This window comes from Betta splendens, chromosome 7 (genome assembly GCF_900634795.4).
Source record: "Betta splendens chromosome 7, fBetSpl5.4, whole genome shotgun sequence".
Taxonomy (NCBI): Eukaryota; Metazoa; Chordata; class Actinopteri; order Anabantiformes; family Osphronemidae; genus Betta; species Betta splendens.
Genome location: NC_040887.2, coordinates 17,358,102 through 17,375,133, shown reverse-complemented (window position 1 = coordinate 17,375,133; position 17,032 = coordinate 17,358,102). Strand labels below are relative to the sequence as shown.

Below are 17,032 nucleotides of genomic sequence, written 5' to 3'. Positions count from 1 at the left end.
TGCAGCACATACTGGAGCATGTGTTACAACTAATATATGAAATAGAAAAAGTGATGTATCTTTCCTGACAAATTAAAATTAAGTTTAGATTTTTCAGTTTCACATACTGCAGATAAACTGAAATTAGATGACTAATTCTCCCTGACTTCTTTGATATCTAGCTCATGTGCAGTTAATAGAACAGCACCCACCCAGACATCGTTTTACCCCAGTATCTTCCAAGTATCCACATGAGCAAATATCACATTTTGTTCTACTGCTCAATGCAAATGTTACTGGTAAAGTACTATAACCTTCTAATGTGACTGACATATTAGTTGTTGTTGTTGTTGTTGTTTTGAAATGAAACGTCTATCATTCGGTATGGTAATGATTTGTGAGGCAGATGCTCATTTTCATAGATATGCATCATATCCATAAATATGCAACAGATGTGGGTTCCTGCTGGTCTTGAAAACAGAAATCAACCTGTTGGTTTAGCTGATTGTGAGACTGATACGTGCAAATAGAATAGGTGAACCTGTTCAGCAGCAGATACAAGCAGATTCAATTCAAGATTGAAAAAAATATTTTTATGAAAAATTAGTTTCTTACAATTACGTAATATTAATGATTACACCGTTTTTGCATTTGCAACCATGGAGAAACACTACACAATGTGGATGTTAACTCTTTTTGATCTCTCTCTCTCTATTTCTCTGATATTTTCCTTTGATGAGTTTTAAAGCGAGGTCATTTCTAAGCCACGCCCACTCCACTCCATTGGCCACTCGCCGATCTCCCCGGAAGCTGACTGGCTCACCTGGCGGCTGGCGTCTCCCACCTGTTCCGACAGTCACTCCCAGCAGTCGAGCCGCTGCGGACGGAGGGAAGCGACTTTGCGCCGGTGCCATGGACTGAGAGCTGGGAACAGCTTCTGTTTGCTGCTCCAGTAACTTGAATGTTTCAGTGATCGGTGAGTTTTTAGGAACCGGTTCTTCCGGTGTTAAATGTTTTTTCAGTTTAGTTAATGTCAACAAAGTTGCAAGTTACAAGGAAAATGTTGGTTTATTAAAAAAAATTATTCTGTGCATTTTTTGTTTAGGGTGTTTTTCGCTAATAATGAGGTTGAACTTTACAGGGATGTGTCATTGCGGGGTTTTAGGGAAGGACAGTGAATATGAGCCATAGTAAGTCATTAGTACTAATAACTTCTAGAGCACTTTTCCTACAACATGTTTTACACAAGTGTGTGATCACCGAATATTGAATGGCTCAGTGAGCAGACATTCAGGAGGCAACACACAAATATTTGTTCAAATGTCAATACTGGTCATCTCAGTGGGACGTCTCGCTTCCAAGCTAAACATTAATCTGATGTTTCAGTTCACTCCAGCAGGTTGTGATCTGTGCAGTGTCGTGTTCACCATGAACTTTTATTTACAGTTAATGATTAAACCAGTTCTCTGACTGGCTGCCCTTGGACACATACTATACATTTTTTGACCCTTTTCTTTACAATTACGCTGTAATTTGTCTCCGGACATTGTGAAGGATGATTCCTGGGTTTGTGCTCTTACCATTCAGACCCAGGGAGGGAGTCTCTGCTGTGCAGTTTAGTGTTTCCTGTGTAGAATCGTGACTCTAGTGGTAAACCCAGTGGCATCAGAGTGCTTGGCTCTCAGAAAGGGAAGCAGGCAAAGTGACATTCCTCTCACCATTAGATCCTGACTCAGCTGTGGGTGTAGTGAGCCTTATGCTGCTGCCCTGCAGGTCTGTTGTGATCATCAGGTTAGAGAGGCGTTGACAGATGAAGCTCAGACATTTGTGCTGCTTCTGTGAATGGACTGAATGAATAAAAGTGTAATAGAATAGAATAGAATAGAATAGAATAGAATAGAATAGAATAGAATAGAATAGAATAGAATAGAATACTTTATTGTCCCACAATGGGGATAATTTAATTTAAATTAAAAATAATTAGGTAGCAGTTATTAAAGCTTAACTGGTGCTTTATCAGGCAGGTTTGGTTAACACCAAATATGAATATAGGTGTTAATAATCAGTTTATTTCCCAACCTGTCCAAGTGCTCTCTGCTATTATTTTCAACCCATGTTTTAAGTCAAGGATTACACAATGACTGCAATTATCTCCTTCATACTATGATACTACAGCTACAGTATGTGTTAAATCCTGGTTGTTCATTTCAGCCCCTTGCTGAGTCTAACAAATCCTTGAATCCTCTTTAAAAACACAGTGATGTTAACACCTCCATGTCAGTATACAGTAATCAACAGATTTTTAGAAATGAGATGACCTCTGACCTTCTGGTCTCCACAGCTTGAAAACCTATTCTAAAAAATCAACTAATGTCTACAGCTGCAGTCAATTAATGTACACGTCATTCATCAGAAGACACATCACACTGCCCCCATGTTTACACAATTATGTCTTGTATTACACATCATAGAAATCTGAATTAGCTCGTAGCAGCGGGTATCAGCGTCTGTGCCGCGGCCGCTCTCGTAGGGACTTTACGTCCCAGTAATTAGAGTGATAACTCAGCCAGTGCAACGTTAGGCCCAGAAACCACACGTCTAATTCACACACAAACAGCGACTCTGACTCTTAAAGGCAAAGTTTTAGTGGGTTGCCTCCACATGTTTTTATCACATGCTCTCTGAGATAATAAAGTTAGCTTTGCTCTGCTTCCAGAGCACAGTCTGTTGCATGTGTGGGGCCTCGTTACACAAAACCTACAAAGTCTGTATTCAGCTTGATTAAACATCATTCATCATATTCGTTTGCTTGTCACACTTACTAACTTTTAATAACTGAAACATTCTCATGGTTTTACATCCTGTTTTAATTGTTTATACGTCAGTCATCTGAGGGAAGGTTCTGACAACATCGTTTTCCTCATCTCAGCCACTCTACTGTAAGTGTCACAGGTAACAGGGTGATAGGCAGAAAACACAATGAAGCAGTGTAGCGATGAGAGAGTCAGTCAGTCGCACAGACTCAGCTACACGATCAGAGGCGTCACAGACAATGGTGAACATTTTTCTCGGTTTCTGAATTGTAATGATTGGAATTTGTTTTGCATTCTTTAACCTATTTATAGCGGTATGGCTATAGGCTAAACATGAGGCACTGCTGCAGATGAACAGCACTGCCTGTAGCTGGGTGTATGAGCATGTGACCTGTGTAGGATGCTACAGTAAACATACAAAAACCATCAATTAATGTCAGTGATGATGCAAACTCATTCCGACCCTTCATGTTGGAATATGGTAAAAACAGGTGATGGTTTTCTGTCTAGCTGTCAGTACCCTCAGATAGTAAGTATAACCCTTAATAAAACAGGAAGGACCAGAACTTATCTGACATTCTGGGGTCATCATGTATGAGAGAACTCTCTTTTCTCTAATTGTAACTTGTTGTCTTTCACATATACTTCAAATTGATTTATTTGATGTATATAATGTCTATGTGTGATGTTTAAATAAAGTCTTCATTAATTAATGCAATAATTTATTTAATGGGCATATCTAATGGTTGCTGTTTACTAACTTTTTTCAGGATTTGCCTATTTATATCATATTGTATCTTCATTTTCTTTCACTCAGACGTGTGACTCAGTAGGAGACTACAGCAGGACTGCAAGTCCAGACCATCTTCCCTCGTCCTTTTCCGCGTGCGTTGCCGAAGGATGACGCGTGGTCAGGAGCTCTTGCCATGGAATTGCTGAGCAGTGGGGTCAGCGCTGGGAGCTGTGACAGTGTGATCAGCATGACCTCGGCCTGTGTGAGTCTGTTTGCCCTATGGCACGCTGCGCTCCGATGCCGTTTACGCCCTGATGCTCTAGTTTCCTGTGATTCTTCTGGCCTGGGTTCACATTGGGAAACAAAGAACTGAGATTCAGCAGATTGAAATGACTTCGCATTTAGAGAAGTGAATCTGTTTGAGGTTGTTTTATGGTCCCATTTCCTCACAATGTGACATTTAAGCAGCAAAACATTCTCACCACTTTTGCCTGTTTGCCTGTTAGGAGGCAGAAATTCTTTTTGTACCTGTAACGTGTTGAATTTCTGGACAGAGTGAAGACAGCATGGAGCACCTGTCTGCAGAGGAACGGGCCTGTCTGATGTATCTGGTGGAAACCATTGAGGCCTTGGAGGTGCAGGAGGACAGCGGCTTGTCCAATGATGAACCCGACCACGGGCTCCATGGTACGGTTCTGGCATGTTAACTGAAATGTTGCTCTGGCCTTCGTAATAACCCATGAGGGTTGTTGTAACCTTGACGTCAGGCTGTCTATCCGTGATGCCTGCAGTGCTGAAGTGAAGTGAAGTGTTTATTGTAAACTGTTTACTGGAATCCAGAGAAGAGGCAGTTTGGTCAAACAGGAACAGCTAGGCAGACATTCTTGTGTTTCTCGTAGAGCTGAATCAGTTCTTTTCCTGCTGTTTTCTTGGTGATTTGTTTCTAGTACCAAGTACTGTGATAATCACTGTTCTTTCCCTCTTTTGCAGACATTTCTAGTTTCAGGACTGAGTCTGGAAGAATCTCTGAACCACAGTCCTCTACTGTTTCAGCTGTAAATGGACACGATGCCAACTCATCACTGAACCTTGTGTCTAGACACACACGGCCACTCAGCAAATCAGACACTAGTTCCAAAACCACTTCATCAGCAAAAATATTGTGTGTTTCCATGGACAGAGATGGTAAACCTAAAATCGTTACAAGTGATAAGAATATCCAAGGTCAGACCACTGAGCCCTCTGGAATGGATCTTGCTCTGATTCCTCCTCCCTCAGACTTCATGGATGAACCAGACTCTCCCGCAGAGCCCCAAAAAGTAGAACTTCATTCATCTCTGGGTTTATCCACCAACAAACCAGCAGAAACAACTGACCTGGAGCTGGTACATCAAAGAGCCTCAATGAAGAGAACGTCACTGAGCCCAGTGAGTGTTAACAAGCCTCCACTTGAAGTTTCTCTCAGCCCGAGTGAAAAGCCTGTCACCTTTGGGGCCCAGATGGACCTGCCTCCTGATGCTGCTGAGCCCAGAAGTCCACCCGTTGTGGCCCCTAAGCCCAAGAAGCTTCCTGCCAGCATTGTCCTGAAGTCACAGAAGGTATCAGCTCTCTCTGAAGGAAACTCTGGACACCCAGGCCCAACTAGCAGTGACAGGATGCTGTTGGACCCACAGAGAGTTCGCATTGAGGCCCTCAGAAAGCTGGGCCTGCTGAAAAGTGAAGAGGCAGAATCGTGTCCCTCCCCAAGTCCAAACCAATCCCCTAAAACCAGAAAGTCATGGTCAGCATCTGCTCCTGACGTGAACCCAGTCACTCCCCCCTTAACATCGTCTAGTGTTCCTGTCAGCCCAGCTCCAGCTGTTCCTTCACAGTCTCCTGCTGTCGTGCCTCCATCAGCTCAATCTTCAGCGCCACCAGTTCAGCTTCCACCTGAAATTCTTCCAGCACCTGCTGCTTTCAGTGACACCAAGCCTCCGGTGTACGATAAAAGTCCTTCTCCTGTTGATGCTCCAGTGAATATGTCTCCTTCTACACCTCCTGCTCTGGCCAAACACTTAACTCCACCCAGGATCACAGGGGTCAAATCAGCCACCCTGGAGCACTCAGGCCTGGGTCTGAGCAGCTACATGTCTGATTCCACTGAGTTCAGTCAGGAAGTCGGTGAGGAGGAGCCCCCTCAGCCAGGTAACAGTCGTCCACGCCCAGCTTCTCTGAGTAGTAGAAGAGAGGGGGAGGGTCTGGAGAGGCGTCGAGGCAGCAGCAAGGAGCCTGGCTCACAGCGGCTCCTGTCTGGCCACGCCACCTTCCAGCCCACCGGAGAAGCTCAGAAGCTTCCTCGATCGCAGGGCATCAGTGTGTTGATCTGCCCCCGTGCAGAACATGGAGAGGATCATCGAAACGCACTAAAGAAGCTGGGGCTGCTCAGAGACTAACTGCCCCCGGCGACCTTCAGCTTTATGTACATGATGGATAAAGGCCTCGCGGAGCTTTTGGGAAGCTAATATTACTGTAGCTGCCACACATGACTTAAACTGTGATGTCAGGACTATGACTGTTGAAGTTTGTTACTGATATCACGCCAATATAATATAATCAAGCTGTTTTGTGCTTTTGGTTATTTTGTAAATTAAACGCTGTTACTTTTACATTGATGCTCAGTCATTTTGTTATAAGAAGATCCATCTGCAGGATGATCAAGGTCAGCTTTGCTTTATTCATACAGTGACAGCTTTGGTTGTTTCCAGGTTTCTACTTTGAACAGTGTTGTTTGTAGAACTTTGACTTCCTATCAACAGGAACCTCATTCTTAACAAACATGGATTCATTTTTAAATGTCCACAACTGTGAACTCAACTCTGCAGGACTGGCTCTGAGCATATCAGTCATAGTAACCTGGATGTGTAGTGACCCACATTAAAGCACTGGCTCATGTGGCGCTGACTGAACAACTGTTTCTGCAAGAAATATCAGAATTGTTTATTTATACTCTTTTATTGCTGCACACGCCAAGTTGGAATGAATACGTCGTCTGTTTTCCTGTGGCAAAATGAGCATGCTGGTTCCCAGACTGAGGGCCTGCCAGTATCTGATGGGGAAGAACTAGTGGAACCTGTTCTCACCTCTTAACTCAGCCTTTACTGCGTCTGGTGAAGCACTTCGCTGCTGCAGCCTTTCAGGGTACTAAGAATTACTCATTTCTGTTTCTTGAACATTATGCTTGTCTTAAAGGAACCTTTTCTGAGACTTTTCCATCTAATTATAGTTAAACGGGTTTCTAGGTGATGTGAAGCTGCGTAGTGTGTTTTGACTAAAATCTATTTCTCCTCTCATTTCTTCTAAAGGTCTGTGCATGCAGTAGGTGTGTCTGCTCATATTTCACATTATTAACTGACACACCTTTCTTTTCTATGGCCTTTTCGTTGTCTTGGGTGTGACATTTATATCATCCATTATAGGAAAAAATTTTTTGGCATATTTATACATAAAAAATAATGATATACTGTAATACTAACACTAATATTACTAATAAACAGCCCTGGAACTATTGCTGCCGAAACGCACTCGTAGGATCAAAAACTGATATTAATTTAAATGTTGTCTGAGGAGGAGGAAGTCGCTTGCTTTCATTCTAACACTTGCTGCTTTGTGCTTCTCTGGCATCTTGGTATGTGAGATATCTTTCATTTGCACCTGCCCTGTTTTTTGTCCTGCTGCCAGCAGATTGCACTGACAAAGACTCAGACGCAGTCACTTTTAATCTGGTTATCAGGCACCTCGTAGATCAGCTGCTGGAATTAATCTGCCAGTACAGAGTGCCTGATAATCCTGATCTCCTGCATTCTCTCTGTGAGCAGGTTTGACTTTTTCATGTCAGGTTTGCATCCTCTTCTCTTCTCAGTGCTGTGAGCCTGGGTCGGTTTCTTCCCAGAGGTGTTGAGAGCTACTTTTCTTTCACTATCTGGTCAATGATAACACAGCACAGAAGCTGATGTAACCTGAAGACACTTTGGGGTCATTAAGCTGATGGGAAAACAGTTTATGGTTCCACTAGATGTAAACTAGACAGGATGACAGGCTGCAGAATGCTGTTGGAGCCGTGTGGGTTGATTAAGCCACCAGAAGAAACTGCACAGCATCACACCCCTCCTCTATGAGCCCGTGGGAACCGCACAGTCAGGAAGTTTAAACGCATCACATTAGGTTGACTGAGATTCTGAAGCCAAGTGCAAACTTTTGGCCAGTAGTGTACCGAACAGTGGACAAGCAGCTGGATAACTGCTGTTAACTGACACAACTTCTGTTTTTTCTTATAGAACCAGGTTTGGTGCTGGTGGGACCATTCAGCTGTCCCTCAAAGAAGGTAAATGCTGAACTCACGTCCGCCAGCCCCACCTTAACAGTCAGCTACGTCTCCATCAATATACTAAGGCCATGAAATGGGCAAACCAGATTTTGTAGAATCAGCCAGAAAAATGTATAAAACATTTGCCATTAAAAGTCATAATCAGTTAAATGTGCATAGATAATTAACAAACAATAGTGATGTCACCAGCTTGTTGCTGTCACTAACTCCGTTCCTAGTGTCATCTTTAGCAGGAATAAAACTTAGACCATTCATTCACTCAGTCATTATCACAGAATAAGGACACGGAACCAATGAGTTCTTGCTCTAACTGAGGTTTTCACAAACACACACACAGACACTGACACGCATCAGCTATGATACGACCACTAGAGGGCAGTCCAGATTCAGACATAAATGTGTATGTGTCCCAGTCAAACCACTTACAAGTGGACAAATGCAAACCAAATAGATTTACACTGAGAAATGAATCAATGCTTCTAATGCACATTCAATGTCAACTGTAAAAAATAGGGTTTGTTTGCATATTTTCTGTTTCGAAATAAACTTTGAAGAACTAGATGACATCATAAGCAGATGACCTTTGTAGAGCCATAATGAGAATTAAGTAAATAAGATTAAGTTTTATTATTGTTTTATATTAAATATTACTATTTATTATTCTTATTAATCAGCAAATCTGTACTTCATTGATCACGGTTACAAAAGTTGTGTTGAGTAACGTGCCAGCTTTTGCTAACAGATTCTTTGCTGCTAGTGCTTTTTTTCTTTTTAGTCCAGTTTATTTGGTTCATATTTCCAAGTTTTTTTGAGGCCAAGTCATCAGATATGTTATGGCCTCTGCCTTATGTAATCAATTAATTAATTAAAGTGAGTTTGGTTGAGCTAAGTGGATGTTGTAGGGAAACAGGAGCCGGTCCTTTGGTTTAGAGTTCAGCCTTGACCCAACCCGTCGTGACTCTTAGAGCTCAATCAGCTGTTTTTAGATTTCCAAACAAAATCACTGTTTTAAGGAAATGATTCAAGTCAGAGCAACTAGTGCAAGAGATGAACGTGGGCGACTTCCTGGGAGGCTTTAGTCATCAAAGTTTAATGCTGACCCTGGAGTGGACGTGTCATCCGTGTTGTGAAATTGGGTGCTTCACACTCCTGGTGCCTTCTGACACACATACATGGGTGCTGAGCCTCCGGAGCTTCTTGGAGACACTCCTTGGTGTCAGCGTTTGGAGCAGGTAGCTGTATCTGCTGCCTGATCAGGCTAGACAGTGAGCTCATGGGACTTCCCCGGCGTCCTACTGCTCTGTTGCTACCTATTTACATACCAACTGTCTGAAAGAGGCCATTGCTGAAAGCTTTGCCCTCACTTCGTCAGTACTCTTATACAACTCTGCTCCACTGATGATTGATAATATGACGTAAACTCGTCAGTGAGGATCAAAATGAGGATCTTAGCAGCACAATGTCTCCATCTCTGATCTCGATGGGTCCATTTGATTAAAGATACTCACACACATCACATCTGATACGTGCATGGACCTGTTTTGCCTCCAGCTCCCACACACTCCCTCACACCGCTAACAAGCGTCTGTATCATCTGCACCTTTCATGCAGTAGCATTAACACTTGGGTAACTGGAATGGGAATTAAAGAATGTAGCCTCTCATAACCCAGAGCTGAGGAGTTACTGTAATGTGGTGAGAACAGTCATATAGAAATAGAAACGTGTCCATGTTGCTCCAAAGCTGTGTTGGACAGTAGAGACTAAGCCCTTCGCTTTGTTAGTTTCCTGTGTGACGCTTCTGTTTCTTCCAACTTGATTAGTGTGTTTCCTTTTCCACTCTCCCTCTCGCGCCCGCTGTTGCTCTCTGTTAGAGCCAGTGACTGAGGTTGTGGTCGGGAGGCATTCCTGGGGCAAGCCCACAGCCTTCCCTGGGATGCCTGCACTAAAGTGTTGAACTCGGCAAGCCACTCCGCTCCCCTGTGGTGCTGGCATGGTGAGGACCAAGAGATCCCGCTGGGCCTGCGGTGGTGTTGGTAGCCTTGTATATGGAGCTCCTGCAGAGAAGGAGAAGAAGGAGGAAAGAACCTCTTAATATGGGCGATCATACAGTAACAGTCAGAGTAACAGAGTGAGGTAAACGAGGTCCCTGTCAAGACCAACTGGAGGAGGACAGGTTCTCTGCAGGGCCTCTGCCTCCTGGCTTTATTAGTATGCAGCGTGGTACAGTGGTGACTCCTGCAAACACATATCCATCTTGGTTTTATCTTAGAGCAACAGATGTTGCAGCATTCTTCAACTTTTTAGGAGTGAAAATTCAAACTAGGTTGTGCCCGCGCAGTCTGAAAGACAGCGGTTGGCACATCTCCCTGCCTTCTGATTTATGAGGGAGTGGAAATTTCTCAAGTTTGGCAAGTTGTTAAATGTGGTCCATCGCTGACAGTCATGCATTTTTCACATTCATCCTAGTCACATCAAAAAGCAAAAAGTTCCAAGGTAAAGTGTTGCCTTTAAATTCAGGAGTATCCGAAAAGGAGGCACCGCCATTGACTTTATGCAAAACAACCCGCTGCAGGTTGTGGTCTGTCACTGTGCAGGAAATGGCTTCAACATGCTGCACGAAAACTGTGTCACTTTCTTTAAAAAGGGTTTTAATGCTGTTTGCTTTGACTTATTATCCCAGTGAGATCCTCGCTGCTCCTCCACCTCCAGCACGCTCCCGCTCCTCTTCACCCAGTGTGGAGCCAGAGTCCTTTTCATGAGGAGCATCATAAATTAAACATAGCCGTGGCTTCCCTTGTGTGTCTGCTGGTAAAAATAGCCCGGTGTGGTGCACAGTGTGATGCCCATGCAGAGCCCCCCATCTTTAATGAAGCAGTGTGCAGATCCTCCACTGTGACTTGTACTCACGCTCTGTGCCAACCGTGTTCTGACTTTCTCAGACTCCCCGAGTGACTCTGAGCTCATTTGGTTATACAAGTGCTCACAATTACCCAGAGATTTGGACACAGGGACATGGGATATTTCCATATCCCTGACGGATGTTATTTTAATTACACTGAACTGCTTGACTTTGTGCTGTGGATTTACATGTTTTTTCTTCTTCTGTGGATGTGAGTGGAAGGATTCTGAGGAGTTTATTGTCTTACTCATGGAGTCCCCCAGTCTCTGCCAAAGCGTGGAGCAGCATTGGAAACTATATTAAATTACATTGTGCATGAAAGAGCTGTCTTTGAGTCTAAGGCAGTTCTTTAAAGTACAGGTAATTACAAAATCTTGATAAATTACAAGATAATGAAAACTAATCTCCTCCTTCGCTGGCATGCCGGCGCTTCAGGTTGTGGTTGAAATTGTGTGCATCATCTGAAGAAGGCAGGGTTGTTATCTCCAATCAGCCTCATTGTGGGGCCTTAATTATGTTCCATTGAAAAAAAAATTGCACGTGGGAGCAGGCGAGATAATTATAGTGTAGAATCTGCCCCCACTTTGAAACACAAACATAAATGCATCAACACAGCTGATTAATTTAGGTGGAGGTAGCAGGTGTGGGGATGCAGATGCTTTTCGCCGGCAGGATGCTTCCTGAAAACAAACGCTTCATTTTTCATTGACGGGGAAATGTGGCAGTAGTTCAGTGGGTTTTGCTAATGCTCGCGAGGTCTGTTGTGATTCATACAACTGCTTGAGTCTCATTCCTCTTCAGGTGCTGGGTAATGGGGCTCGTCCAGGACAGCGGGGGCCGAAGAGCGTCACCATCTCGTTTCAACTTTACTTGTCACATGCTCATAATATTTCATCTTTAGTTAGTTTAGAGATACATTACCATGAAATGTGTTTGGCTCAGTGAATGAACACATTACTGCTTTCTGTCACTAGGCAGGGATTTAGACATTCAAACCAGGTGCAACAAATCTGCCATGGAAATGTGGCAACTGAGCTGAATCTCCTGCAGGACAAAGTCCCGCTGAACGAATAATGTGCCGTTGTTATGACTTTGGAACCGGATGACACAAAATATAATTTCTATCCAGGGTTTCCTTTGTGTTTGCTGCCTTTACCAGATGACTAAAAGGCTTTCATCAACGTTCCTGTAAACAATTACAGACTGTTAGTTATCATACCTGAGGATCTGATTCATGTGTAATTTGAACAGCTGGTGTAGTTTACTCATTCAACACAATCATTTGACATCAACAGGGTCTTTCATTTAAACACATTTTCCTTCATGTGTATATTTTTACGCATCTTCTTGCACATGTTAGATCCTAATGCAGGTCCAGCTCCAGCTCAAGCAGAGATATGAAACAGCCCAGCCCTTGAATAAGGATGATGAGCCGAGCAGTTGGTCGAGGTATAAAGAAAAAACTATAGGATTTTATTTTCCATTTACTCATAACAGACGCAAGGATGATTTTAATTTAAACTCCGTTCTTAGTGTAGTTTAACAGTGAAAGTTGATGGTATACTACTCAGGCTCCCGAAGAACGAATCTCCAGAATATTACTTTTTCTATCTTGTGTCATTTCTAAATCCACCCGCCCTCGTGTCCCCCATTTCAACCATTACTTTCACCACCACCCCGCCGTGACGGGCCACATCCCCCACCCACAGGTGGAAGCCTCGGCGCACCTTCAGCCCAACCGGCACATGTGTGTAAATTCCCGCAGAAGCAACAGGGGAAGCGTGAAAACCATTGAGAGCAGCGGGAACAGCGCAGGAGCCCGGAGCGCGACGCGTCTTCTTCTTCTCTCCTCCCTCTTCAGACCCCGCCGCTCCTCTCCATCCCTCCCTCCCCCACAATTCGTCGCTCGCTCTCTCTCTCCCCGTCTCTCTCGCCCTCTCTTTCTTAAATTGACATTGTTCTGGCTCGAAACATGATAACAAAAACGCCGTCCTCCGATCCGCGTTGTCGGGCCGTCCTCTACTCCGCACACTTGAGACTGAAATAAGCAGGCGCACAGAGGAAAGGGGATCGCTCAGGATCCTGTCAGAGGGAATAACGACAGAGCTTCATAGCACACACAGAAACACACGCCCGTCCTTCTATGTGCTGCTGCGCATCGTAGATCTTAGAAAGTGCTGGTGTTCAACTACAGAGGAAGTTAACATGCATGTGAACGCTGTGATACGCGCAGGGATTGGATTTGTAGGTTTCTGCTTAGTCGCCTTTGTCCAACAGTCAGCTTCAGGAAGTAAAGCCACTCAAGGTAAGTTTTTACCTCAGTTCAGCTTTTATGTCGCGAGTGTTTTCTATTAGGTTAATTAATGGGTTTGTTGCCTAGGGATTCTAAAAATAGAAAACGGAAAATGTAACTTGAATGTGTAAGTTTAAAGCATTATTTTGAAGTGCACTGGCTAACCTCAATGTGACTTCTCTGTAGAGACTCGGATGCATCATTAATACAAGCAAGGACCTAATTTTTGCAGTGTTTCTTTGTTCAGTATTTTGCATTGATGCAGATTTGTTCAAGACGAAATGAACACAAAGTTTCACTGAGACTTTGCTTTGCCCACTATACAACAGCTGTCTTTGAACTTCAAACAGCATCAGCAGTGTGAACAGTTATGTTTCATAGCCAGTGCTGCAGGTAATTGTAGTGAGACTACTAAGAGGTATTTGTCACAGTCCAGACAAGTATTTGACACCAGGCTGTAACACACACATGGAGGAGTCTCTGACAGACACTGCAGCTACAGTACTGTGCTGCCCAGTTGGCTGCTCTTCTGCTCCCTTGTCTGGTGAGAAATGATTCACACCAGACAAGGGCAGCTTGAATCAGAACCGCGGCACCTTACAGGGCCGAGGCAGACATGCTGCTCTTCTGAGTCTGATCCACGCAGACCACCACAGATTTTCATGGCTTGATTTTTAGAGACAGAGGTATCTGCATGCAAAGACACATCGGGGATTGTGTGAGCACTGGCTGTGGTCGGTGATGTTTTAAACACACGCGCACACACACAAAAAGACATCTCGGCTGGTCGACTAGGCAAAAGGAAAGGGGGTGGGTGACTATTTTGCATCCTGGGTGGTCTGCCCCCACTTGTGGGAAAACTCAATATTTACATTTTGCGATTAGAACTACTTTTTTCTTGCTTTATTTTCCACAACATCGATTACACACTTCCTTGTAACGTGGAATGCTGCTGCCCGAGTCCATGTGTAATGGCATGCACCTGTTTTTTGGTCACCCGGTGAAATGCTGCAGACGAGCACTTGATAAGGCTTCAGCTCCCGTTGTGTTTATCAGAGCAGCTCTGCAGTGACTTATTGTCTGCGTTTGGCTCTGGAGATATTTGTGAGCATATTTTGAGCCTAACTGAAAATAAATATTGTGTTTGATGTTGGTGGCAACTCTGTGGCACTGACAAGTCTGTGAGCTGGGAAGAATTTAGAAAAATGAAGAAACTGAGAGATTTACAATGCGAAAGAAATGCACAATTTTTCAGGCCAATATTTATTCAATGCAGATGTTGTAACAAGAGTCTTTGTCTTTCAACAATGTCAGTCTAATCATGCATCTGCGCTCAGGCATCAGTCATTACTCCAGGAAGAGAAAGAGTGAATGAAGAATGGAATGAGGGAGGGAAGGTTTGAGGATGTGGTGGAGAGAATGACAAAGAAAGGAAAAATGAGAGCGAGGAAGCAGGAGAGATTAAGGCTGCAGAGGCAGACGTGAGAGACGAGGTTCCTTAGAGGCCGAGCAGCAACAAGCGAGGGAAGGAGCAGAAGAGAGGAAAGAGACGTCATGGCAAATCACTTTCCCTCGAAAAGAGTCAGGAGATCTCGCAGCAGCACCAAGGCAACGGTTGGTGTGGGGCTGACATGCTGCTGTAGCTGGTTGTGTTGGTGTAACCTCTGCTCCGGGACCTGGGGGTTGAGAACACAGGAGGAAGGCCAGAGCTGGGTAAGGACACACTGTGGGAACCGAGCAGCCTTGGCAGCATGAGGCCCAAGTGATGGGGAGGCTTACCTTGAGAAGTTGCCTGATCCTCCACTGGAGGACGCAGAGGTCGCCCACACAGCGACCCCCAACACTCACTCAGCCCTTTTCCTTTTTTCCCCAACTCCTGCTTTGTTTGCTTTGTCCCTGCTTCCTTTCCTCGGCACTTAATGAAGTAGCTCTGCTTTTCCTCTGGTAAGTTGCTTTACACTCCCTGTGTCAGAACGGCTTCCATCAACCAAAGTGATATTTATGTATTAGCAACAATCACGGGAGCCCAGCTCTGGTCTGCTGCGTTCTTCGCTTCCTCTCGTCCAGTCCACTCCTGGATATGCTGCAGGCCTGTGTGAGACGCTGTGTGTCAGAAATAAGATGCATATGGGCAATAATTCTTTAAAAGTGGCCACATAGAAAACCAGTTAAATTAGGATTTTGTCTTTGAATCCCCCTTTGGCCTTGAACTGGTTAAGTGTTAGTAGTATTGAGCAGTAGAGTAACGGACAGTCATACACGGAGACGGAGGCTGTGGCAGCATCTACTGCAGCATTGGCCTGTCCATTCATCTACCTTTAACACTTTGACACACACTGAGGAATTAAATTTCCTCACTTTTGCTCTTGTTTCCCAGACTGCACTTTTTGCACTGACAAGCTCCTGCAGTGCTTTTTGCTGAGCTACACTTTTTTGCTCAGAAGCTGGATGCACCTCAGAACAAGAAGGCACCAAAGTCCCAATTTGCCTGCCAGGCCACCGGAGCTCAGCCTTTGGCAAAGTCATATTTGACACCCAGAAAACGGAAGATGTGTTTAGTTCTGCTGGGAAAATAATGTCTGGGTGACTTTGAGAGGTCCTGGACTTGAAAGATCGGGTCATTATGGATCTTTGCTGCCTGCTACTCACTGTTGAAGCCCAATTGAGGAAGATGAGCTTGAAACCTTTTTAAACCAAACAAATCGCTCTCCTGTAATGATAGGAGCGGAGCTTGGCCCTGTCACTCTTCTCCCTCAGCAGGCGTCTAGTTTTGTTTTCTGTTTTCTCGCTCTGATCAGCGCACCGTGGCAGAATGAGCCTAGAGGCAGCCCTTGGTCATCTGCAGAGTGGGTGGAAGAGATCAATCCCGCTTCCACTCGGCAGACACACTCAGAAAGCATCTGTCTGACAAGTGGTGCTCCAGTGCCACTGTACATGTTGTTACATAGCAGAGATTATTATCTTGGCATTACTTGAGTGTTGAAAACTCTTGATAACAAGTCTGTCCAAGAGCAGAGTGACTCACAAAAAGCGCCTTTGATCTGCGGGTGTGCTGTCAGTGCAGACTGGATATTAATGATTGCTCTTAGCAGCCCAAAGTACTCGCGCTTCCCAAAATGAGGCTGCATCACAGGCGGAGAATCCTTCAAACACAGGGAGGAGTTGGGTTGATTACTGTCACAGGGCTCAGCTTGATACAAAGCGTTTAGGTTGAGCATCATGTAAAGCCCAAGCTGCGTGGTTTGCTGTGAGACATGACCCTCAGGTCACTTTCATGCTCCCTGGGAGGTAAAAACCAAAATATTTTCTAATAGTGGCAGTAAATTAGCTTTAAAAAACTGACTTTTCAGTTCAAGGTAAATTTCATTATTAAAAAAAAAAAATATATATATATATATACACACACACACACACACACAGCATTTAAGCATTTTTATATAATCATATTACATACATATGTATATAAAATCAATATAAGCATTTCTATTAATATTTCTTTATACTTGGTGAGTTGGATGTCAGCTTCCTGCCACCGTCTGCTGAACTCACAGTAGACTGAAACGATGGTAACAGTGTCATCTTAGATCACCAATTAACACTAAATATTTTCTTAGATTTATTCAATAACATTGTTGGTCCCTGCTGGTTGCTTAGCAACCGCTTGGAGTCATGAAATATGTTAACACACTTTTTATCATGAATCAAACACAGAAATTCTTCTGTTTTAATTAGGGAGCTTCACTGTTGTCCCCTTTGATGGAGTCACGCTAGTTGTATTTTTGGACTATGCTAAGATAAGCTACGCTAATCTAAGCAGCTGGTACCTGACACGTTCTATTTTACCCACAAATGAAGTGATTGCTCCTATCATTTAACTCTTTGCTGACTTTTTAAATGTGCTATGAGTGAGAGGTCCCAGACAAACAGAACCCCAATCTGTTGCTCCCCAGG

At 44.0% G+C, this 17,032-nt stretch overlaps 2 protein-coding genes across 3 annotated transcripts in view; both read left to right on the top strand.

Annotated features, from left to right (window-relative positions):
* The first annotated feature begins 798 nt into the window (after window positions 1-798).
* LOC114859351 (specifically androgen-regulated gene protein-like) lies at window positions 799-6,170 on the top strand. The gene is made up of 4 exons (XM_029157422.3): window positions 799-955; window positions 3,610-3,787; window positions 4,080-4,212; window positions 4,516-6,170. Exons 2-4 carry the CDS (start codon window positions 3,719-3,721, stop codon window positions 5,955-5,957), a joined length of 1,644 nt encoding a protein of 547 aa, XP_029013255.1. The 5' UTR covers window positions 799-955; window positions 3,610-3,718; the 3' UTR covers window positions 5,958-6,170.
* A 6,420-nt stretch (window positions 6,171-12,590) lies between these two features.
* scube3 (signal peptide, CUB domain, EGF-like 3) overlaps window positions 12,591-17,032 on the top strand; it is a 52,550-nt gene continuing 48,108 nt past the window's right edge. The window contains exon 1 of one of the 2 annotated variants that reach the window (XM_029156283.3): window positions 12,591-13,093. In XM_029156283.3, the coding sequence (XP_029012116.1) occupies window positions 12,994-13,093 (100 nt within the window). In that variant the 5' untranslated portion in view covers window positions 12,591-12,993. The remainder of the gene's footprint in view (window positions 13,094-17,032) is intronic. The other variant, XM_029156284.3, reaches the window with a different exon arrangement.

Excerpts from the sequence above, each read along its gene's own strand:
- LOC114859351 (XM_029157422.3), top strand. The coding sequence starts at position 3,719 with ATGGAATTGCTGAGCAGTGGGGTCAGCGCTGGGAGCTGTGACAGTGTG. Across the intron at positions 3,788-4,079 it reads TCAGCATGACCTCGGCCTGT|AGTGAAGACAGCATGGAGCA; the intron begins GTGAGTCTGTTT and ends ATTTCTGGACAG. Across the intron at positions 4,213-4,515 it reads ACCCGACCACGGGCTCCATG|ACATTTCTAGTTTCAGGACT; the intron begins GTACGGTTCTGG and ends CCTCTTTTGCAG.